The sequence below is a fragment of the Onychomys torridus genome, chromosome X, assembly GCF_903995425.1.
Source record: "Onychomys torridus chromosome X, mOncTor1.1, whole genome shotgun sequence".
Classification (NCBI taxonomy): Eukaryota; Metazoa; Chordata; class Mammalia; order Rodentia; family Cricetidae; genus Onychomys; species Onychomys torridus.
The window spans coordinates 131,923,100-131,946,079 of record NC_050466.1 but is presented as its reverse complement, the minus strand read 5'-3'; the positions used below and the strand labels follow the sequence as shown (position 1 = coordinate 131,946,079).

Sequence of the window (22,980 nt, the reverse complement as noted above, 5' to 3'; positions counted from 1 at the left end):
TCTATGTAACCTAAAATGTCTTTGCACTCATCCTATTGCCTCTAACCTCTAAAGTGCTAAGATAGCCAAGGACTCTATTAACCGAGCTATATCCTTAGTTCCTCAACCTACTACCCTTAAACTTCTGAATAACTCAGATAAAAAGCCCAGTGTCATGGGCTACCTCTTTTCAAGTTATTGGTCAGTAAGTTCTCATAGACCCCATCCATTATACGTTATTACCATTGCTCTTGGTTACCTTCCAGAACTTCATGGTAAGATCCTATTGCTGAAGATACCTCATAATTGAATCATAAAACATGAAAACAAGCTGGTAATGACCTAAAGGCTTCATCACCACTGGCTACCTTTCATATTGCTAGAAGATGTTATTGACAATACTAGGGGAATAAACTAATCAACAATCTTACCCAACTGTGAACTCTGGGAATTATAATAATAAATTGCCTGGAAAGATCTACTGGTGCAATAGTGACAGGAATGTTATGGGAGTAACCAACTATTTTCTGATTGGATTTAAGAGCTGCTCCACAAAACGGAACTTATATCTGCTACTGTTAACAGTGCCAGGAACTCATAGCTGGGTAGGTCTTAGACCCTAGGAGAGAAAGAGAAGCAATTACTATCATTCTGCTAAGTGGATATGGCATTAAACCTTCCCTTAAGTACTAGTCTTTATACCGATAGGTTGGTACATCTTAACCCTCATCAGATAAACTTCTCTTGTAATAGAAGACAATTAACATAGAGATCAATAACTCTTGCAGAGAATATGAAACTTCTAAGTCCCCTAAATGGGACATGATCTCACACCTTCTTCCAAAGTTCAGAGATCATTGTGGAAGGGTGGCTGGAAAGCTTGTAAGAGGCAGAGGTAGTGAATGACTACAATGAAACTGTTTTCCAGATAGCACAGGGCAGCTGCACATAGGACCTCACAGTGACTTTTGACTGCATGCACAAGATTAAGCCAGACAAATCGTATCACAGATGTCACAAAGTCCCACCCCCTACTGAGAAGCTGTTGGCAATCAATGAGAGAGGGAGAGTCAGTTTCTCTTTCAAGATGTGTCCCCTGGGAGGCTACCCATGCTCCAATAGACAGTCCTACACCCATGTGTAGTTAGAGTTTTCCTGCCTGGCCCAGTCAGGACAAATCTCTCTTACCCGCCATTCCCACAGTCGCTCAGACCCAACCAAGAAAGCACACAAAAACTTATATTGCTTACAAACTGTATGGCCGTGGCAGGCTGCTTGTTATCTACCATTTCTATCTTAAATTAGCCCATTTCTGTTAGTCTATACTTTGCCACATGGCCTGTGGCTTACCAGTGTCTTTACATGTTGCTTTTCATGGCGGCTGCTGGCGGTGTCTCCCCCCAGCCTTCTACTTCCCAGAATTCTCTTTTCTCTTGTCCCGCCTATACTTCCTGCCTGGCCACTGGCCAATCAGAATTTTATTTACACAGAGCGATATCCACAGCACCCATGCACATACTAACAACACTAAGTGGACTCAGGTTTTAAAAGACAAAGCAAAACAAAAAGCAACATAATATTGGGAAGGAATAGTGGGGGAATGTGGGGTGGATTTGATGAAAACATGAGTATGTGTGGAATTCTCAAATAATAAAAAATCATTTTAGAAAGGACATCATTGATGCAATTACATCTCTGTCCTAGTTAGGTTTCTACTGCTGTGATAAGGTCCATAACCAAAAGCAACTTGGGGAGGAAAGGATCTCTTTCACCTCACAGCTTATAAGCCATTATTAAAGAAAATCAGCAGGAACTGAAGCAGAGACCTTGGAAGAACACTGCTTACTGGCTTATTCCCCATGGCTTGCTCAGCCTGCTTTCTTTTTTTCTCTTTTGTTTATTATTAAGAAGTTTTCTATTCATTTTACATACAAACCACAGATGCCCCTCTCCTCCCGCCCCTCAGCCTCCCCTCTCAGCCAACCCCCACTCTCACCTCCTCCAAGGCAAGGCTTCCCATGGGGAGACAGAGGAGCCTGGTACACTCAGTTGAGGCAGGTCCAAGCCCCTCCTCCCTGCACCAAGGCTGTGTAGGATGTCCTACCGTGGGCACTGGGCTCCAAAAAGCACACTCAGGCACCAGGGATGGATCCTGATCCCACTGCCAGGGAGACCCTTAAGCATGTCAAGCTACAACTATCTTGCCTATGCATAGGGCCTAGTCCAGTTCCATGGAGGCTCCACAGCTATTGGTCTGCTGTTTATGAGTTCCCACTATTTGGTTTGGTTGTCTCTGTAGTTTTCTCCATCATGATCTTGATGTCCCTTGCTCATAGAATCCCTCTTCTCTGTCTCTGCAACTGGACTCCTGGAGCTCAGCTGTGTTTTTCTGTGGAACTCTGCATCTGCTTCCATCAGTTACTGGATGAAGGCTTTATGATGACAGGGTATTCACCAATCTGATTACCGGAGTAGACCAGTTCAGGCACCCTGTCCACTATTGCTAGTAATCTAAGGTGGGGTCATCCTTGTGGATTCCTGGGAACTTCCCTAGCACTCTGTTTCTCCCTGTTCCCATGATGTCTACCTCTATCATGGTATCTCTTTCCTTGCTCTCCCACTCTTTCCCTGTTCCAGCTCTACCATACCATTCCCTTATGTTCTCATTCCCTATCCCCTACCCTCCATTGTGATTCATGTGTCCCTCTTAGGGTTCTCCTTGTTAGCTACTTTCTCTGGAACTGTGGGTTGTAGTCTGGTTATCCTTTGCTTTACATCTAGTATCCATTTATGAGTGACTACATACCATGTTTGTCTTTCTGACTCTGGGTTACCTCACTCAGGATGATATTTTCTAGTTCCATCCATTTGCCTGCAAATTTCATGATGTCATTGTTTTTTACTGCTGAGTAGTACTCCATTGTGTATATGTGCCACATTTTCTTTATCCATTCTTTGGTTGAGGGGCATCTAGGTTGTTTCCAGGTTCTGGCTATTATGAATAATGCTGCTATTAACATAGTTGAGCATGTGTCCTTCTGGTATGATTGCACATTCCTTGGGTTATGCCCAAGAGTGGTATAGCTAGGTCCTGAGGTAGATTGATACCCATTTTTCTGAGACACCACCATACTGATTTCCAAAGTGGTCATACAAGTTTGCACTCCCACCAAAAGTGGAGGAATGTTCCCCTTGCTCCACATCCTTTCCAACATAAGCTGTTATCAGTGTTTTTGATCATAGCCATTGTGACAGGTGTAAGATGGTATCTGAGTTGTTTTGATTTGCACCTCTCTGATGCAAGGATGTTGAGCAATTCCTTAAATGTCTTTCAGCCATTTGAGATTCTTCTGTTGAGAATTCTCTATTTAGCTCTGTAGTCTACTTTTTAATTGGATTGTTTGGTATTTTGATGTCTTGTTTCTTGAGTTCTTTATATATTTTGGAGATGAACCCTCTGTCAGATGTGGGGTTGGTGAAGATCTTTCCCATTCTGTAGGCTGTCATTTTGTCTTATTGACCGTGTCCTTTGCCCTACAAAAGCTTCTAAGTTTAAGGAGGTCCCATTTACTAATTGTTGCTCTCAGTGTCTGTGCTACTGGTGTTATATTTAGGAAGTGGTCTTATGTGCCAATACATTCAAGACTACTTCCTACTTTTTCTTCTATCAAGTTCAGTATAACTTGATTTATGCTGAGGTCTTTGATCCACTTGGACTTGAGTTTTATGCATGGTGACAGATATGGATCTATTTGCATTCTTCTACATGCTGACATCCAGTTATGCCAGCACCATTTGTTGAAGATGCTTTTTTTTCCCATTGTACAGCTTTGTCAGCCTGCTTTCTTACACAACCCAGGACCACCTGCCACAGTGGGCTGGGCCCTCCCACATCAAATTAATCAAGGAAATTTCCCACAGACTTGCCTATAGGCCAGTCTGATGGAGGCATTTTCCAATTGCACTTCTTTCTTCCCAGAGGATGTTAGCTTGTATGACATTAACAACCACAAGACAGACAGACAGACAGACAGACAGACAGACAGAAAGAAAGAAAGAAAGAAAGAAAGAAAGAAAGAAAGAAAGAAAGAAAGAAGCACAGTCTCCAGTGATGGTATTGAATCCACAGCTTTATGTGTATGCCTCAGCTGTGTTTTATGTCTTAAATGGTATCATTTAAGCATCTTTCAATTAATAGCATTGTTAGGGATCTGGAGAGAAAGTGTCCTAGTCTGGTAGTTTCTGCTTTAATATAATCCCATGGGCTAAGTGGCTTAGAAACAATAGACATGGCTTGCTCATGTTTCTGGAGACTAGAAGACCAAGGTCAAAGTGTGGCAGATTCAGAAACATGTTTCATATATGGCACCTTCTTGCTATGTCTTCACATGTAGAGGAGGCAGGATGCTCTGTAACGTTCTTTTATAAAGACACTAATACCATCCATGAGGCTCCATTTTCAACATGCCACTTCTCTAAGGCCCTATCTTCTAAGACCATACCTAGGATATTAAATTTCAACCTAGGAAGTCATACATTGTGGCATATGCCTTTAATTACAGCACTCCAGAGCCAGAGGAAGCTCTGTGTGTTTGAGGCCAGCCTGGTCTACATAGTGAGACCCTGTCTCAAAAAAAAAATCAACCTAGGAATTTGGGTGCACGTAAACATTCTTATCATAGCAGTAGGAAAAGCAATAAGATGACCTATGTGATAGACAGAATTTTTATATGCCAGTCAGCTTAGGGTGCCTATAGTTTCTCAAGTCATTAGAACTATAGTGAACACAGTGGGCTTCATAGAGAAACAGAGTGTCTTACATTAGGGCTGAAGACCTGTGTGAATCTAGGAAGTGGCTTTTTGTCCCAGTGAATGCTAGTTTTCTTTTTTGCTTTTTTGAGAATCTGTTTGCTGTTTATCACTGACTAGCCACAAACTCAGCAGTCCTCCTGCCTCAGCCTCCCTAGTGCTAGGATTACAGGCATAAATTACTATGCTTAGCTAAAAACTTGTAGTTTTTAAAACATGTTTTCCCTGGGTAAATCACTGACACTAAAACAGAACAAGTGAATTCCCTGTGTACAGCAGGGTATCCCTTATAGTGGCATGTCTTTGTAAGGGTGGCTTCAAGTGTCAATATGTGGGAGACTCATGGAACATGGGATGCAGTACACATGACAAAGCTCCTGAGAGAGATGCATGGGTGGAGGTACTCAACAATGATTCCAAACACAGCAACTCCCAATAGAAGTCTTCCAGGGACATGGAAGGCTACCCAGGCACCTGATGGTATACAACAACCTACTTTTAGACTTGTAGTAATTCTATCCACTGATGATTTTTCCTACAAAGGAGGATTTGACAAATGGGGCTTGATGCATTTTATTGCATTGCCCTCAGAATAAAAACACGAAATCAAGGAGTGTAGCTATAGCTCATGTGATAGAGCACTTGTCTTCACCTAAGTCCCTGGGTTCGATGCCCAATTTCATAAGAAAGCAAAAATGAATATTAAATATCTCATGTCATCCAGGACCTCTCTCTCCCTCCAGTGTCTATAGGTGTGTGGCAGAGTTTGAGTTGGACTGCTAGGCATCTGGAGACCATGTGAGGGGTCAGATGAGGACAATTTCCAACCTCTGCCTTGTCTTTCTATTTTGGCTGGTTGACAGTGGGTCTTTGTGTTGGGATCCCTGTGTGAATCGTGGGTGGGAATCTGTACATGTCAAGATTTCAGAGGACAGCCCTTGTCTTTGCAGAATTGAGCGGGTGATGGACAACAATACCACTGTGAAGATGGTGCCCATAAAAATTGTGCACTCAGAAAGCCAGCCTGAGAAGGAGAGCCGCCAGAGTCTCGCATGCCCAGCCGAGCTGCCCGCACTGCCTAGTGGGCTGGAGAAGGACCAGATCAAGACATTGAGTACATCGGAGCAGTGCTACTCCCGCTTCTGTGTGTACACACGACAGGAGGTAGAAGCCCCTTATAGAGCCCGCCCTCCAGAGCCCCGGCCTCCCAGCACCCCTGCACCTCCTGTCAGAGATAGCTGTTCTTCCCCTCCCTCACTCAACTATGGGAAGGCCAAGGAGAAGACTGAGGATGACTTGAAGTCTGAAGAATTAGCCAGAGAGATCGTGGGAAAGGACAAGTCATTGGCTGACATCTTAGACCCCAGTGTGAAGATCAAAACCACCATGGATCTGATGGAGGGAATTTTCCCCAAAGACGAGTACCTTCTGGAGGAAGCTCAGCAGCGGAGGAAGCTGCTTCCCAAAGTCCCCTCACCTAGAGTCACAGAGGACAAGTGAGTAGATGGCACATAGCATAGGGTGCTTGTTCCTCATTCCCTATCTCATAGACTTAGAAGTGAAAGAAGGGACTTAGGGGTGTATTGGTATTCATGATTGCTTCTAGGGGAAGGTGATGGTTTTCCTTGGGGTCCTCAGTACTTAGCACTTTTTGGTGAGTTTTTAAATTATCATACCTGGATTTGATTGTATGGGACTTAGCAGAGGTAAGATGATGCCCAGTGCAGCTACTAATGTCCTTAGCTTACAACTGGCATGATTATGGCAGTATCCACAAAGTCATCCTCTCTAGGAACCTTTAGGAATGTCAATTGGTAGGTTTCTCTGTTATACTGGAGAATGGAGCACTCCTGACATCTAGTGGAAAGGCAGCAGATACTACTAAAGGTCTTATAGTGTATTAGACAGCCCCCAGATACTCTCAGTGCTGACCCTGAGAAGCCCTCTGTTAGTGTGAGGCTGACTGTCCACCCACTCACCTGTGTTGTGCCCATCATCTAATCTCTATATTCAATATGCATATCACATGCCTTGTCCATCTATCTATTTGTTTTTGAAGTAGAATCTCTCTGTGAAACTTGGGCTCCCTTGATCTTGGCCCATCTACTTCAGCTTCACAAATGCTAGGGTTATAGGAATATGCCAGCACCTATCTCCCTCCTACCCACTTCTTAATAATGTCGAACTAGAATCCAGGTCCTCATATATATTAGGCAAATTTGTCATCACTAAGCTATAAGCCTTACCCATTTTATTTTGTTTTGAAACAAGTTACCTATACTGACTTTGAACTCAAAATCTTTCTGCCTTAGATTCCTGAAAGCTAGTATTGCATATGTGTCCTATAGCTATCATGTAATCTTTACATGTGTTTAATCTGTGTATCTTTTGTCTACCTGCCTTTCACCTACATTTGAGTCACATTACAAAGCCTGCTTCTAGCATAAGGATGTTATATTGAACAACATTTTCTTTCATTAGAGATGTTTGTTTGTTTAAATTTCAGTTACCTAGGGGCCAAGGATGCATCTCAGAGGTAAAGTACTTAACCTAGCTTGTGTAAGGAGTCACTGATGGGAAAAGCAGTTTTGCTTCTATGAGAGACATGTGACCATGTGACAGTGTCTAAAGACATTTTTGTTTGCTACATCTGGGGGCGTACAGTCTAGTATTGGAGCCCAGCGGTTCTGTTCAAGATTCAACAGAGCATACACACACACTTAAAAATTAAAACCCTATGGTCCTGGGTCGAGAATACAACTGGGTATGAAAGCATTTGCCTAGCATAGCAAGGCCCACCTATTACTAAAAAACAATGGCAGCAGTGACTAATAGTCTGTGAACTTGTGAGCAGTAGTGGGGAAGGGGTTTTTATTTTGTTTTGTTGTTGTTTTAATATTTTGGGTTTCACCTTATTTTCTCATCTCCCTTGTTCTTGTCCTTCTGTCAGTGCCATTTGTCACAGCCCAGGTACTGGGCTCAAAGAGTGTGCATGTGCCACAGCTGATTAAAAATTTGGCCTCTCCACCTAGGAAACAGGACTCAGGTGTGCCAGGAGTCGTATCCTTGGCCACCAATTCTACCTATTACAGCACATCAGCCCCCAAGGCAGAACTGCTTATCAAGATGAAAGACCTACCGGAGCCTGAGGAGTATTCAGGGGGTGACTTGGACCATGACCTGTCAGTTAAGAAGGTAAGAAGGAGAAGCACAAATCCAACCTCATCCCAGTAGTTCCAACTCACAACTACTAAGGAGGCTGAGGCAAGAGAATCATTTAAGGCCAGGAGTTCTGAACCAGCCTGGGAGAAATAGCAAGACCTTCCTTTATGCTAACCAAATCCCCTATCATGATGCCTGCATTCCCAGCACTAAGAAGGCTGAGGCAGCAGAGTAGCAAGTTTGAATCAGTCTGTGCTGAAGTTCAAGGCCAGCCTGAACTTCACAGTGAGATCCTTCCTCAAAAATAAAATAAAATAACACAACCCTTTCCTCAGGTCAGTGAAAGGTAGTAGGACCACTCATTTGTCACCCCAGCAGAGACCTTGCATAACATCCCTGAGGTCATTTGTGCTTTCTTTTCATGCAAGACATGGTTCAGCATGAATAAGCCCTTCATGCTTAATTACGTTCCAACCTTTCTACAAAGCCCTTGAGGATCCAACTGTAGGCAGACTAGAGAAAGGAGCCTCTGTAAGGGACATTGTGTTATCAATGGAATTATGTACGGCCATAACCCAAGAAATAAACAACAACAACAACAACAAAAATGTTTATCATAAGTTTGGTAAACCTTACCCTCTACCTGCTTTTGGAAATAGATTTTATTGAAACTTAGCTACATCCATTTGTTTACATAGTGACTGTCACTGACCTACACAGAGAAAAATATCTATAGGAAAAGTTTGCCAATCCTTGCTATACTACATCAGGTATTAGACAGTTGGAATAGGGTGAATGGATAGAAAGAGACAAATGCCTGTGATTGCAGAGACCCAGAATGATGCCGGGCTCAAGCCCTACAAATGTGTACTGTGTGAGAGAAAAGGAAGCAGGTCCAGATGCCCTTGGTGGGAGCTTGGTGGTCTTTGGGAAGCCTTTGGGCAAGGCTTTAGCTTCACTTTGTGAACAAGAAAAGAAGGTTGGAAATTAACTCAGGGTCATGTTATTTAGCACCAGTGACAATCACTGCAAGGATTTGAAAGCTAGCACAGCTTGATCTTAATTATGTTAGAAATGTTAGGGAAGGAGTATAGTGACCTCTTTATATATTTTTTAAAAATCCTTTCAGTGTAGAGAATGGTAACCTTTTGGGTCCTGGGAATTAAATAGGAAGATGGGGGTTTGGTCTCTTACAGACTTTGAATTAGAGTACTATGTACTTTATTCTAGCCACTTGTCCATATTTTTTTTAAAACATCAGCATTTTCAGTTTTTCCTCATAAAACAGAAGTCATAGAATTTGAAGCATTTTAATTTAGGCTACAATGTACATACAGGGAACTGCCTTCTTTACAGTTAGGTCTTGTTATTACATAGTATAATGTATTTAAAAGTACATGCCTTGACCAAGGACGTAGCTCATTAGCAGAATGCCTACCTAGCATGTATTAGGCCCTAGATTCATTCTTAAGCACCATACCCCAAAAAGTATACCAAAATATCTTTAAAATCCAGGTGCGGTGGCACATATTTGTTATCCTAGCACTCAGGAGGAAGAGGGAAGAGGATTAACACAAGTTCAAGGTCAGACTGAGATACATAGCCAGCAGATACCAGCCAGAGCTACATAGCAAGTTCCTGTCTCAGAAATGCCACCCCCAAGAAACAATTTTAAAAATGATCTCACCCACCTGTATTGTGCTCTAGCTGTTTGTTCTGAAAGGCACTACGTGCTCAGATACCATGTCACTAAAAGCAACTGCTTTGGGTCTGAGTGAATCACAGAGGCTGAACAGTTTTATTGTATTTTATTTATTTATTTTTGGGCACAGAGTCATGTTATATAGCCCAGGCTGACCTACAACTTGCTACATAGTTCAGGCTGAGCTCTAACTTGTTGTCTCCCTGCTTTAGCTTCCTAAATGCTGGGATTATGTAACTGTAATAACACGCCCAGGCAGGCTTACATTTTTAAATAGGAAATATTAATTTGGCCATTTCCCCCCTGTTCTTGGGATGAAAGCTAGGGCCTAAATCATCTAAGCACTCTACCCCTAAGCTGCATTCCAATCCCCCTTTCAATTAAAATAAAGTGTATGGGGAGGATTCCTATGTATGTGGTGTACACTTGTGCATTTGGTATACTTAGGTTAGTTTTTAGACAGAGTCTGGCTGTGTGGCTTTGTCTGGCCTGGTACTCAAAATGTATCCCAGGCTGGTCTTAAATCTCTTACAGTCCTATCTCAGCCACCTCCATGCTGGACAGGCGTGAACCACAATATCCAGCTCCACATTGTATTTTTACTTTTGCTCTTTGAAAATCAATGTTTTAGGACTAGGGAACAGGCTCTGTGGCTAAAATGCTCTCTTTAGAAGCAAGAGGGCTAGAGTTCAGATCCCTAGAACCCACATAAATATATAGTGGGTATGACAGCCTGCCTGTAATTCCAGTTCTTATGAGACAGAGACCGAGGGCCCACAGAGAAGCCAACTAGCTAGAATAGCCAATTTGCCATGGTCTGGGTTCAAGTGAGAGACCCTTCCTCAGTATAGAAGGTGGAGAGCAATCAAGAATGACTCTCATGTGAACCTCTGGCCTTCACATGCATGCTGAGAGCTATATACATACACACACACATGCATGCACACTACATACACATGTAATGGGTGGAGGGTGCACCTATGATCCTAGCATTGAGGTTGAATCAGGAGGACCATAAGTTTTAGGCCAGTCTAAACTACACAGAAAGACTCTTGCCTCAACAACAGTAACACCGGAAACAAAAATCAATGATTTAGGACTAGGGATGTAACTCAGTGACAGAGTACGTGCCTAACGTGTAAGAGGTCCTGTGTTTGATCCCCAGGACCACATAAAAAATAATAATAAATAAAAGTTATCCTTTAAACAGTGGTTCTCAACCTTCCTAATGCTGTGACCCTTTAAAATAGTTCCTCACATTGTAGTGATTCCCAACCATTAAATTTATTTTCATTGCTACTTCATAACTGTAATTTTGCCACTGTTATGAAACACACTGTAAATATCTGTCTTATGAAACCACTGTGAAAGGGTCATTCGGCCCCCAAGGGTTGCAACCCACAGCTTGAAAACCACTGCCTTAAATGGCTCTGTAGGGGTGGGTAACAATGTTAACATTTACTGGTCTAAGGAAAATGGGGTTCTAGAAGCAAATGCCTGATGGTAGCTGCACAGAAGTACGAATGTGCTAAATTCCACATTGCCATACACTTAAAATTAGTCAAAATGTGGGTCTGTGTAGCTTGGTGATACAGTGCCTAGAATGAACAAGGCCCAGAGTTAATATCCCCAGCACTGCAAAAAAAGTGAAAGTTGAAATGTTAAATCGTTTGTGGTACATATCTATTTTCCATAGTAATTTATTTGTCAGATTGAAGGCAGTAGATTATACTGAAAGATGTCTCAGAAGGTTACTGACATTCCTTTACATGTTACTTCTGCCTCTCTGTGATCAGACACTTGACATAGACCACATTAGAGTTGTTGTTGTTTTGTTTTGTTTTGTTTTTGTTTTTGTTTTTTTTGTTTTTTGGGTTTTTTTTGTTTTTTTTTTTTTAGACAGGGTTTCTCTGTGTAGCTTTGGAGCCTGCCCTGGATCTCGCTCTGTAGCCCAGGCTGGCCTCAAACTCACAGAGATCCACCTGCCTCTGCCTCCCGAGTGCTGGGATTACAGGCGTGCGCCACCACCGCCCAGTGAGGATGAAAATTTTTATTAATCATAGTTTCATAGGCTAAATTCTCCAATAGTGGATATGGCCTGGTGGAACAGATCTTTTCACTCATCACAGCCAGGACATAGCAGGAAGAGGAAGGGCAAGATGCAGCTCTTCAGATCATGCCTAGTGTCTCAGTCCTCTAACCAGGCTCCAACTCCCACAGTTACACCACCTCCCAATAGTCTTTCAAATTCTGAAACCATAGATGGATAAAACCATTAATTATGTCAGAGCTCCAAGATCTAATTGTCTCTGGAAACATCCTTCTAGACAGGCCCAGAGCTGTGCTTCACTAACAAGTTTTCAGTCCAGTCGAGTTGACAATCAGATGTTGTATTCTTAGTTGCTAATTATTTGTGAAGAGTATTTTTGAATCATGGTATTCAGTATTGAACTTTTTCTGAGAAGATGAGAACAAACCATCTACTTATGCCAGATAGAGTACCAAGGAAAAAAATCAAAGTGTTAGTCTTCAGTATTGTTTTATTGAAAGAAATAATTCAGTCAAGAGACAGGCAGATTAAACAAAAAGTTACATAGCAAAACTAAACAAAGCAAACATTCCAAAGATAAATTGGATGGACTTCCCAAAACACAGAGCAGCCCATGGTTTTTCATTGTGAAATTTTAAGGGGTTTTAATGAATATTTATGTGATGGGTGGCATATTCATGGAAAAAGGCAACTGTCTTTACTTCTGAAATCATGGTGCACCAGATCTCCTTTTTAAAAGGATATTATTCACATGATCCTCTTTAAAAGCTCACAAAAGGAAGGGTGTCAACCATAATGCAAATGTTGATTCCAGGTCTTTTGAGGGTGTAGACTCTTTGTTAGTACATATGTGGGGGAGAATGCCCTGGCTCCTTAGTTTCCGATAAAGTAGGAACAGCCTACCTGCATCAAAGATGTCTAACCACAAGCATTCTGTCAGGAGACCTGGTGCCTAAGATACATAACTGCAGTAGTACTCAGTTGCCTCATTTCTAACTCCTTGCATAACTGGCATCAAAAAGAATACTTCCACCCATATATAGCTTGGTGAATAAATAAGTTTACTGGCTGGTCAGTGGTGGCACCGCCCTTAATCCCAGCACTTGGGAGGCAGAGCCAGGCAGATCTCTATGAGTTTGAGGCGAGACTGGTCTACAGAGTGAGTTCCAGGACAGGTTCTAAAGCTATACAGAGAAATCCTGTCGCAAAAAAAATGAGTTTACTGGATTTACTGAAAGAAGCACAAGTGACCCCTAAAACAATCACATTACTGAAAAAGTCTCACCCTTGCTTAGGTAACAACTTCCTTACATAGGTGGAGCCCTTTCCCCCTTCAGTTAAACATTCATAGTCTATACACCATTTTCCACCTCCCAAAGACCACGTACATTGAGGAAAATATCACATGCTCATAGGAAATGTGCAGGAGGAAGTGGCTGGAATCCCAGGAAGAGGGTCTAATGACCTTTTCTATTCTCTCCTTCTCTGAGTGAGAGATAAGAAATTGTTGTTATTGATGGTCTCTTTTCTGCTTTTGGGTAATGACAAGCCAGGGAGAGAGGAGGGGCACTTTTACATAAACCTAAAGATTTGAGTTTAATCCCCAGATCTCACAAGGTGTCAGAACAGAACCAAGTCCTCAGAGTTTTCCTCTGACCTGTACATGCGTGCCATGGTATACATGTACTTGCATGAATGAATGCACATGTACATACTAAATAAATAAATTTTAATAAAAAGTATGTGATAGGTGTTTTGTTCAAGGACAGGGATCTCCAATAGCAGTAGACATAAGAATTAAAATGTCTCTGTATGTAAGTCTTTAATTTGTATACTTAAAACGACAGAGCTGAAGGTATTATATAGATTCTGTGAATCCTTACAGATATAAAGGTTGAAATAGTATCTACTGTGAGTCAAACTGAGGTAGCTCTAATGTAACAGAACATTCACCATATGAGAATTTATTTTATTTAACATTTGTTTTTATATTTTGAAATAACATCTCACTATATAGCCTGGGCCAGCCTGGAGTTCATCATCCTTGAACCTCTGTCTCCCCAGTGCTGAATGAAGTTAAAGACATGTAGCACCAGGCCTGGCTTCCTCTTTCTTTCTTGATTCATTTGTGTATTTTTGTGGTGCTGAGGCTGGAACCCAAGACCTTATGCATGCTAGGCAAATGTTTTATTGCTGACTTATATACACACCATCCCTGTTTTGTTTTTAATACATTTTTTATTTCAAATTTTTTTCTTTTTTATTATTATATTTGTGTTTTAATTTTACACATCAGCCATGGGTTCCCCTGTCCTCCCCGCTCCCGCTCCCACCTCCACCTTTCCCCAGCCCCTCCCCTCCATTCCCATCTCCTCCAGGGCCAAGACTCCCCTGGGGATTCATTTAAACCTGGTGGATTCAGTACAGGCAGGTCCAGTCCCCTCCTTCCAGCCTGAGCAAAGTGTCCCTGTGTAAGCCCAAGGTTCCAAACAGCCAGCTCATGCACTAAGGACAGGTCCCAGTTCCACAGCCTGGATGCCTCCCAAACTCAAATTTTATTTTTTATACGGATATTTGTGTTTCAATTTTACATATCGGCCATGGGTTCCCCTGTTCTCTCCCCTCCCGCCCCTGCCCCTGCCTTCCCCCCAGTCCCTCCTCCCCATTCCCATCTCCTCCAGGGCCAAGACTCCCCTGGGGATTCAGCCCAACCTGGTAGATTCAGTACAGGCAGGTCCAGTCCCCTCCTTCCAGGCTGAGCAAAGTGTCCCCACATAAGCCCCAGGTTCCAAACAGCCAGCTCATGTACTAAGGACAGGTCCCGGTCCCACTGCCTGGGTGTCTCCCAAACAGTTCATGGAAGTGGATGCAGAGATCCTCGGCCAGGCCCCAGGTGGAGCTCCAGGAGTCCAATTGGCAAGAAACAGGAGGGATTATATGAGTGAGAATTGTTGAGACCAAGATTGGAAAAAGCACAGGGACAAATAGCCAAACAAATGGAAACACATGAATTATGAACCAAAGGCTGTGGAGCCCCCAGTTGAATCAGGCCCTCTGGATAAGTGAGACAGTTGAATAGCTTGTTTTTAATACATTTTTATATATACAAATCAGAGTTTATATATTCAGTAAGTACAAACAATTTAATTTTTTAACATTTGTGTGTATGTGTGCATGTTTGTGTGCACACCACAGCACATCATGCATGGAGGTTAGAATACAACTGATGGGAGTTGGTTCTCCTTTTACCATATGAGTTGTAGGAATGGAACTTGGGTCATCAGACTTGGCAACAAGCACCTTTATCTGCTGAGCTACCTCTTTGGCTCATACAAGCAATGAAGGTCATATTTAACCAGGAGGCCTTCTCCTCTCACTGGTTTTACAAATCACTCATTATTTGATAGTGTAGAGACTAACATACCCAGTCTGGCTGAATTCTTCCCTGGCTGTGTAGGATTTAGCTACACTATATAGGGCACCAGCTTGGGATCATTCTAATAAGTGTCCCCATGCCTCCCTGTGTCCTACAGCAAGAGCTCATCGACAGTATCAGCCGCAAGCTGCAGGTGCTCCGGGAAGCCCGTGAAAGCCTGCTGGAGGACATTCAAGCCAATAATGCTCTGGGAGATGAGGTGGAAGCCATTGTGAAAGATGTCTGCAAACCCAATGAATTTGACAAGTTCCAGATGTTCATTGGGGACCTGGACAAAGTGGTGAACCTCCTGCTGTCACTGTCAGGGCGCCTGGCCCGTGTAGAAAATGCCCTCAATAATTTGGATGACAGTCCTTCTCCTGGAGATCGGGTACTTGCAAACAAAACTGTCTGGGAATTGGGAAGTGGTGAGGATCCTTTAGAAAGGTTGTCCTTGAGGTTCTAAGAAAGTCAGCTCTTGGAAGCCTCATAGTGTCTGTGCATGGTGTGTATACTGTTTAGAGCATGGTGCTCTGGTATATGTGAGGTCCACTCTCTTGCTTTTCTTTCAGTTGACAGACAGAAGAAGCTAATGAGATGCAGGGAGTAGGGCATTACAGGCATGTACCACCATGTGTATCCTCAGTTTTCTTGTACCCAAAAAAAGAGAAGCATCTGGCTTTATTTCATAAGTTATGTTTCAGTCAAACATCTTTCTGTGTTCTTTGCATATTATGGAATTTCAAAATGAATCTCTTTATTAATGAAACATCTACTGCAGTCTCCCACCACTATCTTAGTAGCTTTCAGGCATCCATGTGACTTTTCACAACCTGAACTACATTTGTAGAACAAATTAATGTCTGCTTATTTTCTGTTTGGAGTTCATTGGCCTTACCTGACCTCTTTCCATGAAAATATCTTACCTCTTTGTTTGTCTCAGGCCTGGCAGTACAAGATGCTCTCTAAAGCTTATATGGTCATGGAAATCCCAAAGAGAGTTTCTGGTTCAGGCCACATTTAGGAACAAGTAATAGCCCCTCTTTTCTGACCTTTCTGCCAGTCTCCATGTAAAGACATTGAATGCATTCACCTCTCCTTCTTAGTTTCCTTTATCTTGGACTTGGTAGGATTTCTATTGGATGTGTACATTCTATAAACTGAAAGCAGTGATTATGAGCTGTGTGTGTTAGAGACATGACTGTCCAAAGGACATTGTACACCCCCTTCCCAAACAGGACACTGAAATGAGTTAAGGGCTGCTCCATACACACCTCCCAGCAGCTCTACCCTCTGTGTCTTGCTTTTCTGGCCTTTCTTTGTCTTTGTACCACCTCCTGTCGAAGAGTTTAATCAGTCTCAGTGTCTGTCTGTCTCTCTCTCTTTCTCTCTGTCTGTGTGTGTGTGTGTGTGTGTGTGTGTGTGTCCCTGTCCATGTCCATCCGTCCGTGTCTTTCTTTCTCCCTCTCTTCTCCCTCTCATACTAGAGATTGAACACATAGACTCATTCATACTAGGAAAACTCTTTATTGCAGAGCTATAGCCCAATCCTACTTTTGCTTTCTATTTTGAGGCCAGGAGTCAGTAAGTTGTCTGGGCTAGATTTGAATTTACTTCATAGCTAAGGCATACCTTTCACTTATGAGCTTTCTACCCCAGTCTCCTGAGTAGCTGAGATTATAAGCCTGAGCCACCAGACTCAACTTACAGTATTTCTCTTTTTCAATTTTGGGACAAACAGGATCCTCAAGTCCTTTGTCCCTTTGAAGCATGTCAGAACTGTCTAGCTGCTAGTCCCTGATTTTAAGGCAAATGGGATAGAAGAAGGCACAGACAGAGGAAACCCAGAGGGGCCTATGAGTGGCTTCTGGAAGGGCGAGGAAGAAGGAGCTGTAGAAAAGCTATCCATAGTTAAAAGCACATGTAGACTACATCATGGTCATTCCTATGGAGATCCCATGTGGCTTCAAGGTTTCCATGAACAGTTATGAGACCAGTCTCCAAAAGCTGCAGGGCTTTTAAGGAGTTGGCCAGAATCTTTGCTTTAGCCCTGCTTCAACAGGACTTTCTGTCTTCTTCTCCTTCAACAGCAGTCACTATTGGAGAAACAGAGAATCCTAACCCAGCAGCATGAGGATGCCAAGGAGCTTAAAGAAAACCTGGACCGTCGCGAGCGCATTGTGTTTGACATCCTGGCCACCTACCTCAGCGAGGAGAACCTGGCTGACTATGAGCACTTCGTGAAGATGAAGTCAGCCCTTATCATTGAGCAGCGAGAGCTGGAAGATAAAATCCACCTGGGTGAAGAGCAGCTCAAGTGCTTGTTCGACAGCCTACAGCCTGAGAGAAGCAAATGAGAAGCCCATCCCTGCAGAAGTTAGACACTGAGCCTTGGAGATTAATGCCTGGGAATATAATAGTGAACCCAAGCCTATTTGCCCATCTTTGGAGAGACACACTCTGGAGCCACAAGGCTAGTAAAAAAGCAATAATGTCCTGTTAGTATGTGATGATTTATTTATGTTTTTCATTTCTGTTGGTTTGCTGAGCAGAGTTTTGTATTACACGTGACTTTGTAGAATGCCAGGCTTTGCTGGTCAGCATGGTCCCCTAGGATGTCCAACGGCTGGGCCCACAATATACGTAAGCACTTCTTTGCAGCAGTGGCACCATCATTCCTCCCTTGTGTAGATGCCAAATACACCCCTATGGTGCAGGAGAGGAAAGACTCTTGTGATTTAGCCAGGCATGGGCTGCTGTGTGTTCTGTCCTTGTTCATTCTACAATGTGAGCATTCATTGGTCTATCATCATGGCATTCCCTGACCCAGTTAAAATCAGTGATGATGATAAATTATTAATGTGTTGGAAACATGAACAGTTTCCTAGTGGTTAAAAACCAACTATGAAATGAACAACCTATATATTGGATGCATTCATTCTAAGACTAAAATCATCACATAACTTGTGTGCATGCTTTGAAACACCCCAAACAAACTAGTGTCCTTCTTGTCACATCTTAAATAATTTGAAGTCAAGTGACATTCCTTAGTTAGAAGTGTGTCTGCTAATAATGTTATTGCTTGCTCTTTATTTCCTGAGACTAATGGAATATTTGGAAGTTTCTTTCCCCAAAACACTAATTTGTTTGTGTATGTGATCCTTAATGATAATCGGTGGCTTGTCTCTCTTTACTTTTCTGTCTGTTACCGTGGGCCACGTGCCTTGTACCTTAAGACTTAAGATTCCATCTTCTAGCTTGTCAGAGGTCTTGTGGAGTGCTTACATTTGAAACAGTTTCAAGATTCTTTGTCCTTAGCAGTTAAAAAAGATGACAAATGGAGTGTTACTCATTATAGCAACACTGTCATTCTATTGGTTTCCAGTTAACAGGACAGAAATTGGGAAAACGATTTGTAAATCGTGTGTCAGATTTGTTATTCATTTTGTTTTTATTATTATCTGTTTGTTTTAGAAGAGTCTCATGTAACCCAGATTGGCTTCAATCTCCCTAAGTAGTCCAGATGACCTTGAACTCCTGATCCTCCTGCCTCCACTTCCTGAGCTCTGGGTTTACCAACATACCCCACTTCCATGGCTTCATATATCTGATAAAAGTTTCGTATGAAGAACTCCCAACAGTAGAAAACAAACCATTTGAAAAAAGTGGGCAAAAGACTTGACAAGACACTTCACCAAAGAGGATGTATGTATGGCAGATGAACACATGAAAAATGTTCACCCACCAGTGACGTGTATAACTTACATTAAATGTGTGTAGATTTGGTGTAGTTCAAAAGATGTTTATGTAACTAAATGCATGGTGAAAGATGAGCAAGTTCCTCTAGTGACTTGATGTTTAGACATCACTAGTCTTAGTTCTATCAAGGGATTATTTCATTCTTATTTTCCCCTGAGATTGCAGTAGATGCAAAGAGTCCCTCTCTGAGCAGTAACCACACCCTTTCCAGAATACACATGCATACTTAGATCCATGTGTATATGCATGTACTCACAATCCCACATACAGTTGTCTTAAAGGACAAGAATCCATGCATCCTGAGCCAGAGGAAGAGAGGTTGACACCATAAGCTCTGGTGAAGATGATATCGTCCTCCATATAGATGAGTCAAGATGGGCAAGCTTCTCTACTGCAGACCACAGATGATGGCCTTGTTGACAGCCTATCACTATCAACCGGGAGAAAACCTTTGCAGAAGTGTAAATTCCTATTAAACAAAGCTACATCTACCTTTCCAAGTCCCTGATCTGCCACTGTAGCCTCTTCCTTCCACTTGCTCATCCCTTGCTCTGAACATAGATCATGTCAGAAAATGTGATACTGGCTGTCCACAAACTTTTCAAGGAATTGCAGACTGTTTTGTTTTTAATTTACACCAAGATATTTACCTGTGGTTCTTTATCCCCAAATACAGTGTTGTGAACATTTTAATGATATGTGTGTAAAATGTGAATAATGGAATTTTGTTTGTCTGTAACCTGCCTTTTCGTGTTGTTCCAGGATTGTCTGTTATGAAGAGCAATATGTAGTGTACTCGCATGCTTGTACTGAAGCACATAACAATTATGACCTTCCTGTCCATTCCCTGCTTGCCTCTTCCATGTCTGATTAGCAGGGACACAAAACTTCCAGAGAGTCCATGTATGTATGTCAGTGAATAGTGATACTATTGCATAAGAAACAATCTGGTGCTAATGATTGGTCTTTGGCATGCATAGATGTGGGCATAGCTATGGAACTCAACTCTCTGTACACACACTGACCTTGCTTGTGGTCAGTTTTTGTGGCTTTACCCTGAACTCTGCCCTGGCAAAAATGCACATTTGTTCTTGATGCTTACCACTTATCAACAGATCCTCTTGCTTGACTTTAACAAAATAAATAGTGTCTCTTCAAATGAAAGAAAAATGTCTTTATTTCCTACATTGTAGCTTTGTACAATAAAAATACCAATAATGGGCATGTAGCTCAAGGGAAAAGAGTATGAGCATGGTGCCCTGACTTCAGATACCAGCAGTATCCTCCACAAAAAAGAAAATCCTAAGCCAGGCACAGTAGTTAGGTCAACGGTGTGACCATTCATTGCACATTGCATCTATTATAATCCTCTGACCCAGCCAAATATCAGTGGTGATAATGTGTAGGAACATGAATGGTTTCCTAGTGGTTAAAAACAAACTGAAATGGACAACATATATTTTGAGTGTACTCAAAGATTGAAATCTTAAGTGCATTTACATACCCATAACACTTTAAAAAAAATCATGACATTGTCCTTTATACTGCTACTTTCTGAGCAGCCTTTCTGATCAGTCTAGTCACCCTCGTGACCATGGCCTATCCATTCTACCAATCTCTTGCACTCTGGCTTAACTCCCATACCTTTCTTTCTCATCTTACTAGGCACATGAAGCTAGAAACATGGGGTTCTTTGGGGGGTTGTAACAAGAAGAGTAGGTCTGGGATACATAGTTTTTTCTGTTGAATCTGATGTCTGCTGAGCATAAAGTGCCTTGTCTGATGGAAGCTTTTGTCTGAGCAGAGTGTTATTCCCCCACCTGGTTCATCTTGTGATCTCAGAAGCAGCCTATCACTTTAATTCAAGGGTTAATGTTCATTCTTTTCAAAGCACTGTTCTTACAAATGCATCATAGCTATTTGCCCACAGACAGACAGGATGGACACCAATTCAAGGCTAGTCTTGGCTACACAATGAGTGTGGGGCCAGAGTGGCCTACATAAGACCTTGTCCCAGATGAAATAGCAGCAAAGATGGTACACCTTGTCAAACCTGGTTATCTAGCTTGCCTGATACCCTGGACAACAAAGGGCATTAGCTTCCATGTGTATGCCAGATGAGGATGCACCCAGAACACACTTCCATGACTTAAATTTCTGTCTTCAACTGCAAGTTCTATTATGTTCTTCATGTAGCTGCTTGTTGCCAAGCCTTTGATGGGTCAGGCATTTCCTACTATCTCAGAAGAAACATACACACTCAGTTATTCTCACTCAACTCCACTCTTAACTTTTCTAACAATCTGCTGTTTAAAGTATCTGTCCTGCTTGTTTTGGTGTTTTGGTTTTGGTTTGGTTTGGTTTGGGGTGTGTGTGTGTGTGTGTGTGTGTGTGTGTGTGTGTGTGTGTGTGTGTGATTTTGGTCAACTTGACTCAAGCCAAAGTTATTTGGGAAGAGGAATCTCAGTTGAGCCTCCATCAAATGGCCTGTTGGCAAGTCTATAGGACATTTTCCTGTTTAATAATGTGGGAGGATCCAGCCCACTGAAGAGTGACACCACCATTGGGCCTAAGTTCTCTAAGAAAACAGTCTGAGCAAAGCCATGGGAAGCAAGCCAGTAAGCAGCACCCCTCCCTGGTTCTGCTTCAGTTCTTGCCCTGACTTCCATGAACTGTTAAGTAGGAATAAACCCTTTTCCAACTTGCTTTTGGTCATAATGTTTTACCACAACAATAGGAACTCAAACTAAGAAGCCTTCCTTTCAAAACTAATTTTTTTTTTGCCCAAGCTTTGTGGTAGATGCTTGTAATCCTAGCCACTCTGCAGGCTGAGAAGGATTGCAAATTTAATGCCTCCCTGGGCTAGCTTAGAGTAGAGTTCTTGCATAGCATGCAAGGGAACTTAACTTCAATTTCCAAAACTAGATAAAAATAATTTGCTCAGGATTAATAATTTGCTCAGCCAAAGAGGATGGTTCTAAATGTGTTCCTCCCCAGGATTGCTCAAGTATTAGAAGGGATTTCTACTATCTTCCTGCAACAGGCCCTCACCTTCCCTGTCCCTGGTAGTTCCATTAGGAACTCCCCAACCCTCAATGTTTTTCTATCTCGCCTTCCATTCTCCTGCATCCAAATCCACCATTCACCTACCTCCTGGTACATTTTGACCTTTCAGTTCAAGGCAGGTCTTAGGCATGTGTTGGATTCCGATCTCCTCATTTCTAACACTTAAACACTTGGAAGAAATATAAAAAACAAAAACAAAAAACAAAAAAACTTCCACCTCTTTGTGGCTTCCTCTTTTCTGCCCTGTAGCATGTGTTAGTTGTGACTCACAGGGCCTATCTAATCCTCTCTCTTTGCTTGGCACCTGAAAGTGTCTGTGTCCTTCCAGAGCACAAGTTCCTTTATTTGATGTATATGATTTGAGGTTCCTCTGTGCAGCTTTGTATTGGTGAAATTATTAAGGCCACTCCATGTAGTCAAAAGATAGGTTTATTTTGTGGGGTAACTTACAAATGAAGGGATAGGTAGGTTGTAGGGTCTGGGAAAGGTATGGCACAGTCCAGTGGTGTTCTCTGGAGAACTCTGCTCCATCTACCTCCAGCGTCCAGGGTCTGAACACCAAGAGATCCCTCTCCTATGGATCCTGGGTCTTCAGCGTCCTCTCTCAGCCCCGCATTGTAGGCGTGACCATTACTGAAGCCTCAGTGGGGGTTGGAACTTCCAGGCCAAGGCTGGAATGGCTACCCACTACAGCTTTGCACTTTATTTTAATGTTATTCTATGTGTATGTGTAGTGTTTACCCTGCGGGTATGTCCCACATTCAAGCCTGCTACCCACAGAGACCAGAAGAAGGTGTTGGATGCCCTGGAACTGGAGTTCTATGAGCTACCTTGTGGGTGTTGGGAATTGACCTGGGTCTTTTAGAAGAGTGGCTCTTAACTGCTGAGTCACCTCTAGTCAATTATTTTCTTCATTAAAGGGTACCAGCTACATTGAATGAAGCCCTACTCAATGCCCTCATTTAACTTGATTATCTCTGTAAAGATGCTATCTCCAAGACATGTTCTAATTGCTTCTGTCTGGGCCTTTGATTAATA

The 22,980-nt window shown here is 42.4% G+C and overlaps 1 protein-coding gene across 3 annotated transcripts in view; it reads left to right on the top strand.

Moving 5' to 3' along the window:
- Shroom2 (shroom family member 2) overlaps positions 1 to 20,040 on the top strand; it is a 55,887-nt gene extending 35,847 nt beyond the window's left edge. For 2 of the 3 annotated variants that reach the window (XM_036174667.1, XM_036174666.1), the window contains 4 exons: positions 5,739 to 6,284; positions 7,821 to 7,983; positions 15,236 to 15,508; positions 17,208 to 20,040. In XM_036174667.1, coding sequence (XP_036030560.1) covers positions 5,739 to 6,284; positions 7,821 to 7,983; positions 15,236 to 15,508; positions 17,208 to 17,474 — 1,249 coding nt within the window. In that variant the 3' untranslated portion in view covers positions 17,475 to 20,040. Of the gene's footprint in view, positions 1 to 5,598; positions 6,285 to 7,820; positions 7,984 to 15,235; positions 15,509 to 17,207 lie in introns of those variants that run through there. The other variant, XM_036174665.1, reaches the window with a different exon arrangement.
- The last annotated feature ends 2,940 nt before the right edge of the window (positions 20,041 to 22,980 follow it).